We start from the raw sequence: 21,507 nt of genomic DNA, 5'->3' as shown, positions 1-21,507 counted from the left end.
CAGTGGCACGTCAGCTTAATGCCAAGCGGGACCGCATTTCTTGAAGAGAGGCTGTTGCAGAAGTAAGGCTTGCAGAATTCAACCAACACTTGCGCCTTAGCTCGCTAAGACGTCGGCTGAAAATCCTTTGCGTATAATTAGTAGCACGTACACTGTCTTGTGGGAGTTAGTCTCCATTCTTGCTGCAGGATGTCTCACAAGTGTGTCCCTCCCATAGAGCCCCATTTTCGGATCCTCCTCTCCATCTCACCCGATGGTAGCTCGGCTAGGTTACAGTCAGTGGACTGAGGAGGTCATTCCTCGTTTTCCAAAATTTTCTGAACCTCTAGATTCATCACGTAGTTCTGACACATGCGGAGTGTATGTTTCCGGTCACTTTCTTGCTGCAAGACAAACTCTTTCCCAATCAGACGCAAACCAGATATCTTGTCATGTCGCCGGAGAATGGCATAATAATTCTTTTGGTTCATTTTTCCATGTAGTTTCCCCAAATCTCCGACTTTAATCCCTACGAAAAAATCCCCATGCCACCACAGAACCCTGACTATGGTGCACAGTTGAGATTACGCATTGAGGATTCAAGCGTTCAAGGGGTAAACGGCGTACGAACTACGAACTTACGGCGTTTACTTCCAGGTATTTCGAACTTGGATTCATCAGTGAATAAGACTCTTTCCTAATCCCCTGCTGTCAACTGTCTCGTAGCTCAATGAAGCCTTTCTTCTTGTTAACAGGGCGCAACAATGACTTCCTTGCTGCTACATAACACTAGATGTTGTTTTCCTGCCAGGCGCCGCCTTATTGTAGATTGACTCACTAATGTAACCCTAGTTGCGTTTAGTTCGGCAGTCAGTCAAGGTATTACGTCTACTGGTCACTACAAAATACACTACTGGCCATTGAAATTGCTACATCAAGAAGAAATGCAGATGATAAAAGAATATTCAATGGACAAATATATTATACTAAAACTGACATGTGATTACATTTTCACGCAATTTGGGTGCATAGATCACGAGAAATCAGTACCCAGAAAAAACACCTCTGGCCGTAATAACGGCGTTGATACGCCTGGGCATTGAGTAAAACAGAGCTTGGATGGTGTGTACAGGTACAGCTGCCCATGCAGCTTCAACACGATACCACACTTCATCATGAGTAGTGACTGGCGTATTGTCAGGAGCCAGTTGCTCGCCCACCATGGACCAGACGTTTTCAGTTGGTGAGAGATCTGGAAAATGTGCAGTCCAGGGCAGCAGTCGAACATTTTCTGCATACAGAAAGGTTCGTACAGGACCTGCGACATGCGGTCGTGCATTATCCTCCTGAAATGTAGGGTTTCGCAGGGATCGAATGAAGGGTAGAGCCACGGGCCGTAACACATCTGAACTGTAACGTCCACTGTTCAGAATGCCGTCAATACGAACAAGAGGTGACAGAGACGTGTAACTAATGGCACCCCATACCATCACGCTGGGTGATACGCCAGTATGGCGATGACGAATACATGCTTCCAATGTGCGTTCATCGCGATGAAGCCAAACACGGATGCGACCATCATGATGCTGTAAACAGAAGCTGGATTCATCCGAAAAAATGACGTTTTGCCATTCGTGCCCCCAGGTTCGTCTTTGAGTACACCATCGCAGGCGCTCCTGTCTGTGATGCAGCGTCAAGGGTAACCGCAGGCATGGTGTCCAAGCTTATATCCCATGCTTCTGCAAATGTCGTCGAACTGTTCGTGCAGATGGTTGTTGTCTTGCAAACGCTCCCATATGTTGAGTCAGGGATCGAGACGTGGCTGCACGACCCTTTACAGCCATGCGGATAAGAAGCCTGTCATCTCGACTCCCAGTGATACGAGGCCGTTAGGATCCAGCACGGCGTTCCATATTACCATCCTGAACGCACCGATTCCATATTCCGCTAACAGCCATTGGATTTCGACCAGCGCGAGCAGCAGTGTCGCGATACGCTACAATCCGACCTTTATCAAACTCGGAAACGTGATGGAACGCATTTCTCCTCCTTACGCGAGGCTTCACAACAACGTTTCACCGGGCAACGCCGGTCAACTGCTGTTTGTGTACGAGAAATCGGTTGGAAACTTTCCTCATGTCAGCATGTTTAGGTGTCGTCACCGGCGCCAACCTTGTGTGAATGCTCTGAAAAGCTAATCATTTGCATATCACAGCATCTTCTTCCTGTCGGTTAAATTTCGCGTCTGTAGCACGTCATCTTCGTTGTGTAGCAATTTTAATGGCCAGTAGTGTACTTTTCCTGGCTTCCTGATATTTCCCTGGATGTTCCTGAGCGAGGACGGTTGTCATAAGAGCCCTTATCTCGATGCCGGTGTATTATCCTTACGAATATTCTAACACCCAGCCACGAGACTACCGTGACTACGTTCGCTTAAAACAGTCAGTCAGTCTATCACAAAATTGTAGACACTACCCGTAGCAAATTAATGACGAATGCAGTGGCAGTGCAAGTTAAACTGCCCCGCAGACTACTTCAACAGAGGCGGCGCTTGCAGTTCTTGCCACCCTCTGCGCTTCGGCTCGCCCGGGCGACGTGAGCGCGACAGAACAGCGACGCGACAAAACCTGTGCCAGGCGGCGCCCGACCACCCGCCCGGCCGCCCACGCACGTAACAGCCGCGCGAGGACGTGCCCGGCATCCGAGCGCATTCTGCAGATTACATTCCGCGGCGGGGCGCTGCTGCCGCTGCTGCTGCTGCTGCTGCTGCTGCTGTTGCTCTGTTCCAAACTGGAGAATGCAACGCGCATTCCCTGCACCCGGCGGGCCTCTTGGCAGACGGCTTAATGAACACCGGCGCACCAAGACAGCGAGCAATCCGCCACCCTCCACCCACAAGCTCCACTCATGGTTCCAATTCTGCTCTCCAACGCCGGAGCATTGCTGAAGGCAACAAGAAATCTGGGTTGCCCGCTGGAAACAACTATTGCAGAAAACAGTAGGTATGCCGCTATTTACAAGTAGAGATCCTGTGACCCATTCCAATCTTGAAGAGCTTCAGCATACCACCTATACATCTGAACACTGCAAAAGCACTGTGCAGAGCATGGTAGAGGATGGCAGAGGATACTGGCCACTGTACCATTTTCTGGAGCTGCTTTCTGTTCCATTTACGTACGGGGTTCGGGAAGATTAGCTGTTTAAACGCCTCTGTGCGCGATGTAATTAGCCTAACCTGGGCTTCGGAGTCACCCCTGGGGCGATACGTAGGAGGTTATACACTGAAGACCCGAAGAAACTGCTACACCTGCCTAATATCCTGTAGGGCCCCCACGAGCACGCAGATGTGCCGCAACACGACGTGGCATGGACTCGACTAATGTCTGGAGGGAACTGACATCGTGAATCCTGCAGGGCTCTCCATAAACCCGTAACATTACGAGGGGGTGGTGATCTGATCTGAACAGCTGGTTGCAAGGCATCCCAGATATGCTCAATAACGTTCATGTCTGGGGAGTTTGGTGGCCAGCGGAAGTCCTTAAACTCAGAAGAGTGTTCCTGAAATCACTCTGTAGCAATTCTGGAAGTGTGGGGGTGTCACGTTGTCCTGCTGGAACTGCCCAAGTCCGCCGGAATGCAGAATGGACACTAATGGGTGCAGGTGATCAGACAGGATGCTTGCGTACGTGTCATCTCTCAGAGTCGTCTCTAGACGTATCAGGTTTTCCATATCACTCAAACTGCACACACCACTGCAGAGTCTCCACCAACTTGAACAGTCCGCTGCTGACATGCAGAGTCCATGGATTCATGAGGTTGTCTCCATACACGAATACGTCCATCCGCTGGATGCAAGTTGAAACGTGACTCGTCCGACCAGGCAACATGTTTCCAGGCTACCAAAGACCATATCGATGATCTTTCGTTGAATGGTTCGCATACTGACACTTGTTGAGGCCCGAGCACTGAAATCTGCAGAAATTTGCGGAAGGGTTACTCTTCGGTCACGTAGAACGATTCTCTTCAGTCGTCGTTGATCCCGCTCTTGCAGGGTCTTTTTCCAGCCGCAGCGACGTCGGAGGTTTGATGTTTTACCGGTCTCCTGATATTCACGGTACACTCGTGTAATGGTCGTACGGGAAAATCCGCACTTCATCGCTAACTAGGAGATGCTGTGCCCCATTGTTCGTGCGCCGACTATAACACCACGTTCAAACTCGCTTAAATCTTGATAACCTGTCATTGTAGCAGCAGTAACCGATCTAACAACTGCACCACACACTTGTTGTCTTATACTCGTATAGTTGTTGCCGACCGCAGCGTCGTATCCTGCCTGTTTACATATCTCTGAATTTCAATACGCATGTCTATGCCAGCTTCCTAGATTACTCCTTGAAGGTGATTTTTGAAACATTGTTAGAACTCTATCCGATCAAAAACTTTTAACACCTATTAGTGGACATTCATATTAGGAGTGTCTACCCACTGACTTTATGATGGGCTGAACTTAAGTCAAAGTTCTAACTCATCTCAAAGATTATATCCGTGGTATCTGTTCTTCTGAACATGTCCGAAACAACAGATCCATTTTGATCCTGCAGCCACTATGAATCAATACACAAATGAAATAAAGACAGTAGCCGCCAGTGGGCAATGATTTAAATCAATGGAGAAAGTTGAGAAAAGTCGCAAGTACATGGACGACCGTAACACGCCTCCTGTCAGACCCAAATTCTAAACTTATCCACACACTACTGATATAGTGCCACTTGCCCATTATCCTCATTACGAGCAACAATCCGCTAAATCCCATAAGCACATTAAATGTATTCGCAATTGCGAATAAGGACAACCATCATCTGTAGAATGGAATGACAACAATGAAATTTTGTGGCGGACCGGGACTCAAACGTGGTCGCCTTACCATTTGGCTATCCGTGCACGACTCAACACCAGACCCAAACTTCCATATGTCGTCAACCATGCATGCACCTACGACCCGTACTCGTACATCTGTTATGTATATTCCCGTACATATCAGACGTTGTACTTGAGAGTCGCTTGCCCGGTATCTGCAGATAAATACGATATTGCACTGCCTGTGTTATTCTGATTACGATGCAACATCGTAATTCCCGTAAGAGTTCGAACTTCGTGTGCACCACCATTGATAGAATCATTGGCCATCCTCGCCTTAAATATATACGTGAACACCATTTTGATCCTGCAGCCGCAACAATTCAAGACACAAAGGAATAACAGTCAGAAGCTGCCACTGGGCACTGATTTAAACCGATGAGGAAAACTGAAAAATTGTGCCGGACCGGGTAGCCCATCTAGTCATGATAACCACTGTGTCCAGATAGCCTAGTGGTCAGTGCATCTGCGTAGTTAACAGGAGACCTGGGTTCAAATCCAGATCTGGCACAAATTCTCAACTTTCCTCATCGACCTAAATCAGTACCTACTGGCAGCTGCTGTCTTTAACGGGGGACGTTGATGAAATTGACTAAAAATGTCAATTTCCGATTTATTTTTTATTTGTTAGTACAACACATGGATAATAAGTTCCCAAAGTTTGAATGTTGAAATCGCATCCGAAGTGCCTGACAATTAATTAAACGTCTGACACAGCCTCCCTGCCACCCCCACGTTTTGAAGCAGCACTTCAGTACAAGCTCAGTAAACAACGATTCTGTGTATTACTTTCAACCAAACGTGTGTGGGATACGTCTAGAAGGCCGTGATACATACTCTTTCGTTTTATACATCATCTCTGACCGATCCTGCACTTTTCAGAAAGTGTGTTCACGGCAAAAACAAAAATCCAAACAAGTCTCTAAATTCACTCATATGGAAACGATGCCCTAAAACACATTTGCATCTGCTACAGTTGTCAGAATTGCAACTTATGATGCAGTTATTGTATTTAAATATGGGAACGTCGGCAGGATAAAGGTATTACATAGAATGGGCTTCAAAATAGGACTTCTTTTTTTTTCAAGACATCCTGAGAAAAATAGATTCTCAGCGCGTCTCTGCAGCTGAAAAGTCAGTTGAAAACCTGATAAAGGAAAGAAGTCAGACAACATGAAACCAGAAGAGAAGCCTTGAAGGGAAAGACGACCCAGAGAACAAATGTGGTGCCTTCTGAACAAGTGACATAAGGAAGAAAGTTAGGTTGAATTTTAAATTGCGTTTCCTGAAAAGTTTCTTTTCTTAAGTTTATGTACCTTTTCCTCAGATTCTATCAATACTAGAATTATGAAATTTTGTACACATATTTCTGTAAATCTAGTAAACGTCGTCTCAAGAGGAAATTTTTCAAATTCTGATTGCAAGCTGAGATATCGGGCAAAGAGCTTAAAATTTTGCATTAATTTAAAGTTGTACTTGTGGAAAAAAATGATTCAAAATGCTCTGAGCACTATGGGACTTAACATCTATGGTCATCAGTCCCCTAGACCTACAACTACTTAAACCTAACTAACCTAAGGACATCACACAACACCCAGTCATCACGAGGCAGAGAAAATCCCTGACCCCGCCGGGAATCGAACCCGGGAACCCGGGCGTGGAAAGCGAGAACGCTACCGCACGACCACGAGATGCGGGCCTGTACTTGTGGAAACCTAATTAAAAAATTATGAAAATTCTCCTATTTTAACTATTCCAAAAACCTCATGAGAGAAGCTTAACAGGTATAAAGAGATGAAATTTTGGGAAGGATACCAGACAGTGACGTCATCGGTCTCATCGGATTAAGGAAGGACGGGGTAGGAAGTCGGCCTTGCCCTTTCAAAGGAACAATCCCGGCATTTGCCTGGAGCGATTTAGGGTAACCACAGAAAACCTAAATCTGGATGGCCGGACGCGGGATTGAACAGTCTTCCTCCTGAATGCGAGTCCAGAGTGGTAGCCACTGCACCACCTCGCTCGGTCGCTGTTTGCAGGCTTTCAAATAAAAAAAGTGAAATTTGGTGTGGTGATGGCCCTCAACTACGTAGCCTCTGACTCACAGTTGAAATATTAAAAATTTTGGCTCGTTTCGTTGTCTAGGGGCTGAGAAACAAAGTTGCCTCTTTACAAGCCAAATACTGCTGAGTCTATAGTATACAATATGAACATACAAGGGAATCAAATGGTCGAAGGTTTCTATCACTTGGCAATTGCGAATTTTGAATGTTATATAGAAATTTATAAATGAAAGACTGCAATTAAATAAATTCTGCAGGTACTATTTTAAAGACTTTAAATGATGGGTATAATAGCATAAGTACCTTTAAGAATGCCCTTTATTACTGTAAGCCGGCCGGAGTGGCCGAGCGGTTCTAGGCGCTACAGTCTGGAACCGCGCGACCGCTGTGGTCGCAGGTTGGAAACCTGCCTCGGGCATGGATGCGTGTGATGTCCTTAGGTTAGTTAGGTTTAAGTAGTTCTAAGTTCTAGCGGACTGATGACCTCAGATGTTAAGTCCCATAGTGCTCAGAGCCATTTATTATTGTGAAACACTTATTAGTGTCGATGGTCCAGTAATTAAATAAAATATAAGTTGAATAACAGGGAAATAATAGATTCCTAGTTCACGTAATTGGTTATGAGCAACAACATAGCTGACGAGATATTCACTTTTAAACGCGGACTACAGCTCCCCTGCAGAAACCACGGAAATCTGAGAAGTGCACAAGTCGGCACTACGAAGTATTTCTATCTCCCGCGACCACACGCGAACCGCTCCACAATCTCCAAGTCTTTCCTGCGACCGTGCGTCCGTTGCGCCGTACTGTCCAATACCCTCCCATGTCATCTCCCGTACTGTACTCTAGCGCCGCGTCCTTTTTGAAACGATCGCTGTGATTGGCTGCGACCGTGCGTCCGTTGCGCCGTACTGTCCAATACCCTCCCATGTCATCTCCCGTACTGTACTCTAGCGCCACGTCCTTTTTGAAACGATCGCTGTGATTGGCTGCGACCGTGCGTCCGTTGCGCCGTACTGTCCAATACCCTCCCATGTCATCTCCCGTACTGTACTCTATCGCCGCGTCCTTTTTGAAACGATCGCTGTGATTGGCTAGAGGGTTCCCACCCTGTCTCCAAGCCAATGTACACTCACAAACATAATGAAACACATTGGAAATACTCTATTTACATTTAAATAACTTGAAATTAAATAAATATTCCTATGGCTGCACCATAAACACACTCTAACACTAATTATTAAGTAAACAAAGACATAGATGAAGAAATATATTTATAAGCATGCTGCTACCGTTTTTTCGTGTAACTGTGGAGTACTTATGGCCTGACCTCCAATAACTCATGCACTATTACAGTTACGTGCCTGTAATTTATACCAATTTAGGTTTACACTAATAGCTTTCTAAAGACACGTCGATCGACAAACTCGACATTTAGATTTTGGAAATTCGTTGCTGGGTATTACTTGTATAATTTACAGTCAGATACTAAACTTTAAACCAATAAAGATACTGAAAATCTGATTACATCATCAGAACCGTCATGCAAATAATGGTAGATTACATGTTTCTTTTTGAGGTATCTCAATTCATCTGGCTACTGTTAATTTCTATACGAACAGTGAAATGGCTGCCATTAAGATTTCACAAAGTCCTCCACCTTTGGCACTCCTGGCATGTCTCCTTCATCGACACAGCGTCACCATGGAATTCCCAGGCATACAGCCCTGGACTCAGCTACATTCGGCACCATGTGGCCACCGACGAGCCACGGCTTGCTCAGAGGCCCCAGCGCAGCCACGCCAACTCCGAACTTACAATATTTTCAGCACTACAACTCGCGCGTTACCTCACCTTACTTCTTCTCTACTCACAGCATAATACTCCCAACTTGCTTTTATTCTATCGGGGCCACCTTTTGACACATCTAATGGCCAATTCTGCATTACACAGGGATGTCGGTTGGCTCTGATCAGGTAGTGTAGTATGCTTTTGCGGAACTTCGTCTCTTTTTTTTTTAAGTGCCTATCCGTTCAGGGTTTACATTATCTCCTTGAAACTCCCGCATGTGTGAAACGAATCTGTACCCATTCATGTTGCCATTCTTTGTAAACGTTCAATATCGCCTATCGCCTTTTGGTGCTATGTAGTATGGATCCCACAACCTGGACCATCATTCTAAGAGGGAGCGCACGGGTATTTTGTTAGAAACCTCTTTTGGAGACTAATTTTCCCAGTACCCTACCAATGAACCGAAGTCTGCCCTCTGCTTTACGTACGACTGAAATTTGGTTCCGTCCACAATCTGAAACCTGCCGAACTTAACGTCCAGTTTGTCGCTGGATTACTATGACAAACGAATAATGTTAGATGCCTTCCCTTCATGAGAAATGCGGAAAAGTTTGGAAATATTCCAGGACAATGGGGCACAAACTGATAATCACGAACGAAACGGTTTGCTACCACTTCCAGTACCTACATTGCCAGGATTCTGACTGTGAAAATACGTTCCATCACTAGGATTCGAACAACTTATATTCCTAGAGCTACACCGTGCTAGCGTTTTCGGAAACTCTGATTAGCTAAAGAAGCGCTAAAAGCAGTTCCTGTGAATGAGAAAGTATAATTCTCTGCCAAATCATTCATTCATCTACTAAGAAATCAAATATGTACTTCTTCCAAGACTTGAGGCCAATATAAAACGAGACGCTCTAGTGTAAAAACATCGTTAATGAGCCTGATGATAAGATTTAGACCATGCGTTTGTGAGTGAAATAGGCGTTTGTGAGTGTCACCGGATTCCTCATGAAGGCGACAGTTAATAAAGAGTCCAGTCATGCGGGATGTAATTTCGTACAGTTTGCCATATTATCACACAAGAAGCTGGGAAACAACAAATCCAGAAACACATGGGCAATCGTAGCTCTAATCATTATTTTAAAATTAATACCGAAAGTATAAAACATTTATACAATAAATAAGCTAAGACCTACTGATAACGGTGGAAAAAGAAGAGTGTCAGACAGCACAAGCGTAACAGTCATGGTTGTATGTTGAAAAAATTTGTTGGGAGTTCGTTATTTGCATTTCTGAAATTTGTACATACTTTGGATGTCTCAGACACTAAGGGACAATTTTGAATCGTTTATTATTCGCGCGCAGTCTTTGGACAGCCTAGCTGTGTCGCTGGAAGGCGTGGTTTGTTTTGTCATCTTGGCAGCGATGAGCGCGCGTGTCCTATAGTGAGAGTAGCAGTGAGAAAGACTCCGAGCAGAGGACTCGTGGCAATGTACTCGTAAAGTTAAGTGCATTTGTGTTTAAGAAAAATGATTTGTGGTTAAATGTTGTGAAACAGGAGTAATATTAGTAATATTTGGTTAGTGATTTACTATGAAAAGCGTGTGAAAAGGAATTTAGGTAATATGTTTCTATTGGCACTGCAGTCGCTAGTAGTTAGAATCATTGTTGAATGAGACATCCATTTCAGGGACGTTTAGATTTTTCATTAAAGATTGAGTAATTTTCATTGTAAGTTATTTTTCATGTATATTGATGTTTTGTCTAACATTTGTGAGAGTAAGAGTTTGGTATCAATGTTGCCCTTCGTCAATGTTAATGAGTGTCGTAACATGAATTTCTTACAATACATCAAATAATTTAAAAACAGTTTGTTAAAGAAATATTTCATCTAACAGCATTGTCCACATCATCGATTCAAGTCTATTTCATTTCAAGAGTGTCTCACTCAGTGATGTGTATAAAATAGTTCATTTGTTGTCTGGAGCATTGCATTAAGCTCTCAGCAACTGTGGTTAGAATCTGCAGCTGGCGCAACGGAGGGCAGCAAGCACCGCGTTTCCAAGCAATTACATTACCACGTAAAGTATTTTTATTTTAGTGTCAGTTTGGTACGAAAATTATCAACGCACAGGGATCACTTTGTCTCAGTGAAGAGATTAATAGTAAAGTTCAGGTTTTAATCAGTTTGCACATCTTAGAAAAATTATAAAACAAGGCCAAATTCATGTTGTATTCCCGCAGGCAGATATGTATGGTTTCTCTCGCAGTTGGATATGCACACAGTCAGCGGAAGCTAAACAGCAGCAAAGGTCCAACCAACCAAGCCAGTTCGAAATCACACACCTAATGAAGATGGTTATATTAAAGGAAACCTTCAACGTCACTACGCATAGTCATTATCCGTTGCATCTATCAAGTAACAGCTGCCCACTAGGTCCACAGTGAACAAACCAGGCAATACTGAATTTAAATAACTTGTTAACAAATATACCAATTAGTAAACAAAGTCTTTTTGAACGCCTTAACTCGCTTCCAGGAAAATGCCACGCTCCTGGTCGTTCGTTTCGTGGACAATGAACGGAGCAAAATAAAAGCAATAACCGCCAAACACGGAAAAGGTAGCATAGTATTTAAGGCATTGGACGCGTATTCAGCGAGAGTAGTATTGAAATAGCCGTAGTTTCAGTAGTTTCACTAAAACTGATCAAGGCAATAGTGGAAAGGTTGCTTAGAGTAGGGCAGAGCATATTTCATTATGTATTCTTCCCCAACACGTCCTCATGCTTCGTGTTTAATAACTTCGCCGTCGACATGACATTAAACAATAATTCCCTTAGTTTCACCTAGAATGTAATTTTAAAGTATAGTATCTACGTTATTTCATCTACTTTATGGTGTCGTACAAAGTTAGTCCTAAACTATCCCTCAGAACTAATAACAATCGAAGGTCTCTCGTTCATTTCAGCCAGGAGTGCAGTCTTTCCGTTAATCGATTGTACTGTTCAGATAACCGTGTTGTTTTATCTGCGGTTTGAAAAGTGGAAGAAAAAAGTTTCCGATGAGAATTTACAAATCTGAGCTACAGAACCCCTTAAATAAATTAGTAGCGAAAAATCATTTGGTTACTCTGACATAACAAAGTTTATTATTAAAGGAAACAATTTTTTGTAACTGGAACCTAAGTTTTGAAAATGTTGCTTTTTTTCTTCAATTTCCTGGGTTAATCAAAATGAATAATGGTAAATATTCGGAGGTTGCTGTAACTGATACTATGCCAATATTCTCTGGAAAGAATATACCCGTGAATATGACAAACGACTTACGTGGGGCAACTAAATCCCAATATTAAGGGCTGAATTCTGTCTTCTTTAAACTACTTCAGTACTACCAAACGCGACAATTAACTGTTTACAATGTTACATGATCAAAGAGGTAGCGGTAGTGGGAAAAACATTATATGAAATGTGTCTCTATTACCTACCTTTATGGAGACGTACAAAATGCGGAAAGTTAAAAGTTTCTGGTACGCCGGCTGCATCAGAGTTCCGTGGAACAGGAATCATGAAGCCGATGTTTGCCGAGCTACGACGCTACTTGGAAAGCAACGTCGGCCGGCGTATAGCAGTAATGGCGGTAGATAACTGAAATAGGGCACGTTGCTTAGAAACGTAAAACTGCTGAATCAACAAACGGAACAGCGGGCTGCTGTGGCGACACTGATGCATGGTTACGGAAATGTAAACAGAACTCTGGAAGATGAATAGCGTCTCTGGAACATAAAAATCCTAGAAATGTTATTACTGTTTTTATGTATACGCAAGTATTCCGAGACGCTAAATATTTCTGAGCTTCTACCTCTGTTTGGGTTTTGTAGGAACTGGTTGATTCTGCGGAAGTTGTTCCTTAAGGAATTCCACATATTCTTTGCGGGTGTGTTACGCCTTTGAGTACACGAACAGAAAGAAACGAACGGGGTAAAGCGTTATGAGTACTGCCATTCACGATATTGAATGCGTCTGGTAGCGTTGTGGGAATGTGAAGCGAAAAAAGTTTGTAAGCGGAGCATTTAGGGTATAAGGCAAGAGAAGGTAATGCTGAGAAGGCTCGCCTGAGATGGCGTGCAGCGTCGCTGGAGATGGGTCGACCACGACCGTATAGCTGACTTTTCAACGATACACTGGAGCCCTTATACACGGTCCACTCACATTAATGTGATACGGCCTATTTTTCGACGTCAACATACAATTACCACTCACTGACGGCAGGTGGTAGCGATAACAGTTGAGGGTATACAAAGCGTCTGAAGTCCAAACGGATCGTTGGCTTTCAGGCCAAGGGTGAAACCATTTCCGAAACGACCGAGTCTGTAAAATTTTTGCGTGCTGCCGTGTTGAAACTATACTGTGTGTGGCAAAACAGTGTTGGTGGCCTCGGTGGCCGAGCGGTTATAGGCGCTTCAGTTCGGAACCACGCGACCACTACGGTCGCAGGTTCGTATCCTGCCTCGGTCATGGATGTGTGTGATGTCCTTAGGTTAGTTAGGTTTAAGTAGTTCTAAGTTCTAGGGGACTGATGATCTCAGATATTAAGTCCCATAGCGCTCAAAGCCATTTGAACCATTTGAAAACAGTGCTATCCAAAATCGGCGCCGAACCAACTGTCGTGCACCACGGACCATGGATACAAAGGTGAACGACGGCTGCGGAGATTTGTATGGGCGAATAAACGTACAAGCGTTGAGCAATTGACCACCCAGGCTAGACAAAGGGCTACTTACGGTATCTTCTCAACGACAGTTCAGCGAACGTTACAGCGTCCGCAACAGCTTCCTGGTTCATGCACCCATGCTGACTGCTTCTCATCAGCAATCAAGGCTGGAGCTTTCACGCCAGTACCATTCGGGAGGACGACGGTTCAAACCTGCGCTCGGCCATCCAGATTTAGGATTTCCGTGATTTCCCTACATTGCTCCAGGCAAATGTCGGGAAGGTTCCTTTCAAAGCCCACAGTCCACTTCCTTCCCCGTCCTTAACACAATCCGTGCTTGTGCTCGGTCTCTAATGATCTCGATGTCGACGGGACGTTAACCCAGGCTTCCTTGGTTCCTTCCACGCCAATATCGATCCACTGAGTGACAACAGGTGGCCATTTAAGAGTACCACGTTTTATGCTCCATCGGGCGGATGGCCGTTGGCGTGTACAGCCCTGCAACAATCGCCAGAAGGATCGAGGCCAGAGGAAGGAGACTCATGGTCTGAGGAATATTTTCGTGGCATTCCCTAGACGATCTAGTCATTCTTGAAGGCAAATGGATCAACACAGGTATGTATATATTCTTGGAGACCCTGTCCTCTCTCACATGCAGTTTGTTTTTCTCAGCACGATGGTATCCACCAGCAGGACAATGCAACGCGTCATACAACGCGTAATGTACGTACTTGCACTGAAGAGCATCGGGATGAGTTTAACCAACTCCCCCGGCCCCCGAGCTCTCCGGATTTAAACCCATCCCGGCGGAAGTTCGAGTTCTCCCTCGGGCTTCGGTGTGTGTGTGTGTGTGTGTGTGTGTGTGTGTGTGTGTGTGTGTGTGTGTGTGTGTGTGTGTGTTAACAGTGCAATAATTTTAATAGAAAAGATGAAGGCATTAAGCTGGATAAGATATGGATGTCAACATTGCAGCAACAGTGTGACAATCGATTAATTTCAATTGAGAAAGTTGGCAATATCAGAGATCATAGCACAACCGACGTCACGTGATTGACAGCGGCACCCTCTGGATGGCTTACTTATACGGAACTCATTACAGGGACAATAAATTGAAACCAAATCTTTCTAAGACCCAGACCTGTGCTTACCACCTCCGAAACAGACAGCCTAGTAGAACCTTGCAGCTAGATTGGGAAGGAACCTCTGTAGAACACTACAAGACTCCAAAATACCTCGGAGTCACTCTGGACTGTGCTCTTACATATAAGGAACACTACTTAAAAACAAAGCAAAAAGTGGCTGCCAGGAACAATGTGGTTAGGAAGCTGACTGGAACAACATGGGGAGCACAGCCAGACACAGTGCGCACATCCGCATTAGCCCCCTGCTACTCTGCAGCTGAGTACGCTTGCCCAGTATGGTGCAGATCTACACATATAATGAAAGTTGATGTTGCTCTGAATGAGACATGTCGTATCACAACGGGTTGTCTAAGAGCCACACCTGTGGAAAAACTGTACTGCTTATCCGGCATAGCCCCCCCCCCCCCCCCCGGACATCCGAAGAGATACAGCAGCACGGAGTGAAATGAAGAAGGCATTAACATCCGAAGCCCACCCACTACATGGCCACCAACCGGCACAGCAAAGACTTGTGTCTAGAAAGAGGTTCCTTCACAGCACAGAACCACTCGCTGACACTCCACATCAACACCGGGAGAAGAGATGGCAGGTCAGATGCCAGCATCTGGAGGAGTGGCTGATCCCGCAAGAACTTCTTCCCCCAGGCCACACTGAGAAATGGCCCACATGGAAATCACTCAACCGCCTGCGTTCTTCTGTCAAAAGATCCAAGAGTAATCTGGAGAGGTGGGGCTTCCAGGTGGACTCTCTCCAGTGTGACTGCGGAGCTGCCGTGCAGACATCAACACATCTACTACAATGCACACTACCTCCAACAGTGTGCACCATGGAGGACCTCGTAAACGCTACACAAAGTGCACTGGACGTGCCAAATTTTTGGGCATCCACTGTATAGATTAAAATTACCTTATGTTTGACAACACAACCTGTGTCTAATCATTTATTTAATTCTTGACTAGTTTAATTTATAAACCATAATGTATGTATGTATGTACACTCCTGGAAATGGAAAAAAGAACACATTGACACCGGTGTGTCAGACCCACCATACTTGCTCCGGACACTGCGAGAGGGCTGCACAAGCAATGATCACACGCACGCCAGTGGTCGGCGGAAGGTGCACGTGCCCGTCGACCTGGGACCGGACCGCAGCGACGCACGGATGCACGCCAAGACCGTAGGATCCTACGCAGTGCCGTAGGGGACCGCACCGCCACTTCCCAGCAAATTAGGGACACTGTTGCTCCTGGGGTATCAGCGAGGACCATTCGCAACCGTCTCCATGAAGCTGGGCTACGGTCCCGCACACCGTTAGGCCGTCTTCCGCTCACGCCCCAACATCGTGCAGCCCGCCTCCAGTGGTGTCGCGACAGGCGTGAATGGAGGGACGAATGGAGACGTGTCGTCTTCAGCGATGAGAGTCGCTTCTGCCTTGGTGCCAATGATGGTCGTATGCGTGTTTGGCGCCGTGCAGGTGAGCGGCACAATCAGGACTGCATACGACCGAGGCACACAGGGCCAACACCCGGCATCATGGTGTGGGGAGCGATCTCCTACACTGGCCTTACACCTCTGGTGATCGTCGAGGGGACACTGAATAGTGCACGGTACATCCAAACCGTCATCGAACCCATCGTTCTACCACTCCTAGACTGGCAAGGGAACTTGCTGTTCCAACAGGACAATCCACGTCCGCATGTATCCCGTGCCACCCAACGTGCTCTAGAAGGTGTAAGCATGTTTGGGACTGGATGAAGTGTCGTCTCACGCGGTCTGCACGTCCAGCACGAACGCTGGTCCAACTGAGGCGCCAGGTGGAAATGGCATGGCAAGCCGTTCCACAGGACTACATCCAGCATCTCTACGATCGTCTCCATGGGAGAATAGCAGCCTGCATTGCTGCGAAAGGTGGATATACACTGTACTAGTGCCGACATTGTGCATGCTCTGTTGCCTGTGTCTATGTGCCTGTGGTTCTGTCAGTGTGATCATGTGATGTATCTGACCCCAGGAATGTGTCAATAAAGTTTCCCCTTCCTGGGACAATGAATTCACGGTGTTCTTATTTCAATTTCCAGGAGTGTAGTAATGTATCTAATATTGTTTTTGTAGTTTGCTTCTGACACGATAAATAAATAAATACGGCGCTCATTCGCGCTCTCGTCGCAGTTCGCTGATTGTCTTCGGAGCATGTCTTCCGCAACAGTGAACGAAGCGTCAGGGGAGAGTCTTATGTATGGACCACGGCATCTCACCCCGGAAGTGTTAAGTGGTTGCAACATCAATGTAAATTTAAGTAAATGTGCCAACAATATCGCCCTTAATGGAGCGAAAGTAGAAGTGGGTAATAGTTTAGTGAGGCCACTATCTGCTCTGGCAGTTCACTATTATTACGTTTAAGTGACCGATTAAAGTTTGGAACTCAAAGGGTAAGCCATCTTTAATAAATGATTTCACAAGAACAGATTCGTTGTACGCCACCTATTCTTTCCTCCAACTGGCAGTATCCTACTAATTTGTTTATTTGCGTTACTTTTTTTTTTTAAAGAGAAAAGCAGTCTCTCGCATCCGATTTGGAAACAAAGTGGAAGCACAGGTGATTCGGTTTCATCACTACTACTTTCCTAGATTAACGTGCCTACTAATGTAACGTCTCAGTAACTGGAAACGTTTCTGAATCTACTGAGTACCGACAACCATACTATTGGTCGGCAACTGCTTACTAGCTTACTGTGCGATCAGGGGGAAAGAAGTCCAAAACCAGTTCTTGTCGACAGAAGACCGCTCTCTTCCATCAGCTCTACGGGCCAGATATTCGGAATTAATGTCTGCCAAATGTTTTCCCGGTTTTAAATGTCGTGGTGACAATGAGTTTACCGGATAGCTGGTAACATGCTTATCAACCCGAGATTTATCAGCGATTTTTACTACAAACCTGGAACATGTGGGACTTACCGAGAATTTCACCCAGCTCTTACAAATGAAGAACGACGAATTATTGCTTAATATGAAGTCCAATCGCGGATTCATCCCAAAAGAGAAATTAAAAATCTGATAACGCAGACCACGGGTTGAATGCACGCATATTTAGTAAGTCGGAAAACTTAGTATGCAGATTTCCATTATAATATCAGTTTTGCTCCGTATTATGGTTGGCTCTGAGCACTATGGGACTTAACTTCTGAGGTCATCAGTCCCCTAGAACCTAGAACTACTTAAACCTAACTAACCTAAGGACATCACACACATCCATGCCCGAGGCAGGATTCGAACCTGCGACCGTAGCGGTCGCCTGGTTCCAGACTGTAGCGCCTAGAACCGCTCGGTCACACTTGCTGGGGCTCCATATTATGGATCCGCCGATGTGTTCTGAAGGTACAGGACTATCGGATGGTGAGGCCAAAATAATTTAATACCTACCAAGCATATTATTTAAGAAAGCCCTAAGAGTACGTGAAGCGTTGAAGAGCAGAACTGTTTCATTCGAATTGTCTTCAGAACCATGCTGTCACGGAGCACGACTTTTTCTTTGCGGGGATGCCCGAATGCCACACCTTCAGAATGGTAAAGGGAGTCGGCCTGCCTCACCATCTAAAAATTAATCGGAACATTCAGCGTGATTCACTCAGTAAAACTGGCTGCAGGAACTATTATTTATCGGAAGAGACGCTCCGCGGAGGCAATAAAACTAACAGACACACACTCTCGAACCGTATCGTGATGTAGGTTCTAATCAGTGCCGTTTGGTTTTTAAATCGTTCATAAGGATTAGCTTGGAAGTTTGCCACCATCTTTCCGTAGCACGCACCGGCCTTCCGTACTTTGCAGTTAGCTGTGTCTAGAGTCACAGTAGTAAGAATCCAGTCGTGTTGCGAGATAATGTACGGTACTCTCGAGGCAGCTGAAATAATGCACGCGCTTAGTCTGCTCTACCAACAGACTGCACGCCACATGCCGATGTTTCTTGGGTAATAGTTGACGCAAATGCTGCGCTATACACCTGCCTAGGGGAGGGAAAAAGATTTATTGCGCCTTTGATGGTTGGCTCTTATAAATAATTATTCCGTGCCCTGGAAGACTGGCAACACGATGGATAATCCAGAATTGTGGATTAGTGTCGTCTCACCCTGTGAACGCTGTGTCACTTCCTATCGTGTTTAAAACACTTGCTGTAGGTTCTATCTCCGAAGGTGCTATGGTCAAGGAGACATGAAGACCTTCACTCAAGTCATTTATCTGGAGATCGGGGATAAAACTGCAGTTACGGTAACAGTTTCGATGGTCACTAAAATCAATATCTATCATTTAATTTGTTTATCTCTTTGGTATCATTCTACTGCGCCTAACGCCGCTGCGCTTCACTAGATATTCACATATTTATACAGTGACGAGCCGAAACAGCTACCACTGCCCACCGCGAGACTGAATGCCTCCTGCAGGTGTTGCGAGCACGTGATACAGTAGGGAGAGAATGTAAACGGAAGAGAGGCGATTGGGCAGTCATTATAGAGACGATACGGACCGCAAATGCGGTAATTGACTGATACAAGCGGTTTTGGCAAAGGACACAATGTTGTGGCACTGCGGATGGAAACGAGAAGCTCTGAAACGGGGAAGCTGTTCGGCTGTTTGTGTACTACTATCCTGAGCACCCACGGATAGTAGTTGAAGAATGGCCAAATAACGAGTAGAGCGTATGGTATTGGACGACCACGTCTCATCACAAAACGTAGTGGTCGCAGGATCCCCCACTGTGTAATCTAGGATAGGCAGCGATCCGTGGCAGATCTGACGACAGAGAACAATGCTGGTGCGGGTTCAAATGGTTCAAATGGCTCTGAGCACAATAAGACTTAACTTCTGAGGTTATCAGTCCCCTAGAACTTAGAACTACTTAAACCTAACTAACCTAAGAACATCACACACGTAGATGCCCGAGACAAGATTAGAACCTGTGACCGTAGCGGTCGCGCGGTTCCAGACTGCCGCGCTTAGGACCGCTCGGCCACTTCGGCCGGTGGTGGTGCAGGCACAAGAGTATCGGAGTACACAGTTCAAAGGTCATCGTTGAACATGGAGCACCACATCACACGATCCCATCGTGTCCTTGGGTTGACACATCATCATCGTCAGTTGTGATTGCAGTGGGCACAGCAAATGGGAGTTCTCACCGTGGATCAACAGAAACGAGTCGCCTGAATAGCATTTCTCGTTGCATCAGGTCGTTTGTTGGGTCCTTACACGCCGTCTTCCACGCGAAGTACTGTGCGACTGGTCCCGGCGGAGGTTCGAGTCCTCCCTCGGGCATGGGTGTGTGTGTGTTTGTCCTTAGGATAATTTAGGTTAAGTAGCGTGTAAGCTTAAGGGCACACGACCTTAGCAGTTAAGTCCTATAAGATTTCACACACATATGAACACTTTTTTGGTAGCACGAAACGTGCACCGCGGCAACAGATACACTCGGTGAGGGCATAATTATGCCATGGGATACATTGAGCTTGGCTTCCATGGAATCTGTGGTGGTAATCGGAGGCATCATGAGACAGCAGTGAATTACGTGAACATTATTGCGGACCACCTACTTGGCTTCGTGCTTGAAATCTCTCCCTACGGCGATGACATCTTCCAGCAGGACAACTGTCCGTGTTACAAGGTCAGACTCGTGGTACAGTGGTGTGAGGGGCATGATAGTGAACTCAACGTTGATGTGTTGGCCTGATCTCTACCCATTGGAACATCCATCGGGTGTCAGCTGCGTGCCCGTAAAGCACCATCCCGTTATTTGCGGGAATTGCTTGAGCGTGCTTAGACATCTAGTGCCACATATTTCTGGAATCCTGAAAAGGGCTTGTAGAATCGATGCAAAGTAGGATCTCTGTTGTACTTTGATTAAAAAATGGAACATCAAGGTATTAAACAGGTGGTCATAATGGTTTCGCTCAAGGGTGTATGTGATATAATATCAGACAACCCAGTACAGCTACCCCCAAGACGTTCAGAGAAATGACGTAATCGACACATCTTGGCGATATCATTACACAACCTTTTAGAGACCCCAGTGACAAAGAGTTGCAAGGTGAGAGAGGCCGTGGTGAGATATTGGGCCGGTAGGTTATGTAATGTAATAGCAGTGGGTCTGCGAGATGCCTCACGGAGGACTTGCCTTTGCGGTGTCGCGGTTAGATCTGAATTTGGCGGTATGTGTTGCAGTACCAGAGGTCCGGCCGGACACCTGTTAGGAGTGAAGTGCGACATGGCTTTGCTTACCTTTGCAGGCCTTGCGGTGCGAGATGGGCTTGGTGGGGTCCCGGTAGTAGCCCTCGCGGCAGTAGTGGCAGTGCCGGCCCGCCGTGAAGTGCCGACACTTGAGGCACACGCCGCCACTGACGCGCCCCGACAGCTTGTACAGCTCCATGTTGAAGCGGCAGCGGCGCGCGTGCATGTTGCACTGGCACGCTGCAACAACCGGAACAACACGGCTGCGTTAGTCACAGTGTCTACCAGTACGTGATACAGAGCATGGCGCCAACAAGTGAACCTCTCAAACGCCCTCTTGATCATTCCCAACAACAAGTGAAGTTCAGTTGCTCTCTTTCAGCACAGATGTGATGATTATTTCAATAGAATCTACAGGTAGTGTTATGGTATCATTACTGTTTATAATCCACGCCGATGTCCTTAGGACGAAGGAACTTTCGAATGAAGTGACACTGTCAAGTAACATAGCTCGATGACACTTGGATAATACATAGAAAGGACTGCTGCAGTGAAGTACAGAAGGCAAGTAAAACAAACACGCACTGAGGCGAACAGAAATAATACTTTTATTCAAAGGCAATAACTACACTGAAGTCCTGTAGACATTTGAAAAGGCGAAACATGGTTCTTACTCGGATTGGTTG

The 21,507-nt window shown here is 45.8% G+C and overlaps 1 protein-coding gene across 1 annotated transcript in view; it reads right to left on the bottom strand.

Moving 5' to 3' along the window:
• LOC126355162 (netrin-3-like) overlaps positions 1 to 21,057 on the bottom strand; it is a 401,797-nt gene extending 380,740 nt beyond the window's left edge. Inside the window, exon 1 of the mRNA XM_050005370.1 lies at positions 20,873 to 21,057. Within this exon, the coding sequence (XP_049861327.1) occupies positions 20,873 to 21,047 (175 nt within the window). The 5' untranslated portion in view covers positions 21,048 to 21,057. The remainder of the gene's footprint in view (positions 1 to 20,872) is intronic.
• Positions 21,058 to 21,507: the final 450 nt, after the last annotated feature.

The sequence above is a fragment of the Schistocerca gregaria genome, chromosome 3 (genome assembly GCF_023897955.1).
Source record: "Schistocerca gregaria isolate iqSchGreg1 chromosome 3, iqSchGreg1.2, whole genome shotgun sequence".
NCBI classification, from domain to species: Eukaryota; Metazoa; Arthropoda; class Insecta; order Orthoptera; family Acrididae; genus Schistocerca; species Schistocerca gregaria.
The sequence above is the reverse complement of the archived record's forward strand: the minus strand, read 5'-3'. Positions and strand labels throughout refer to the sequence as shown.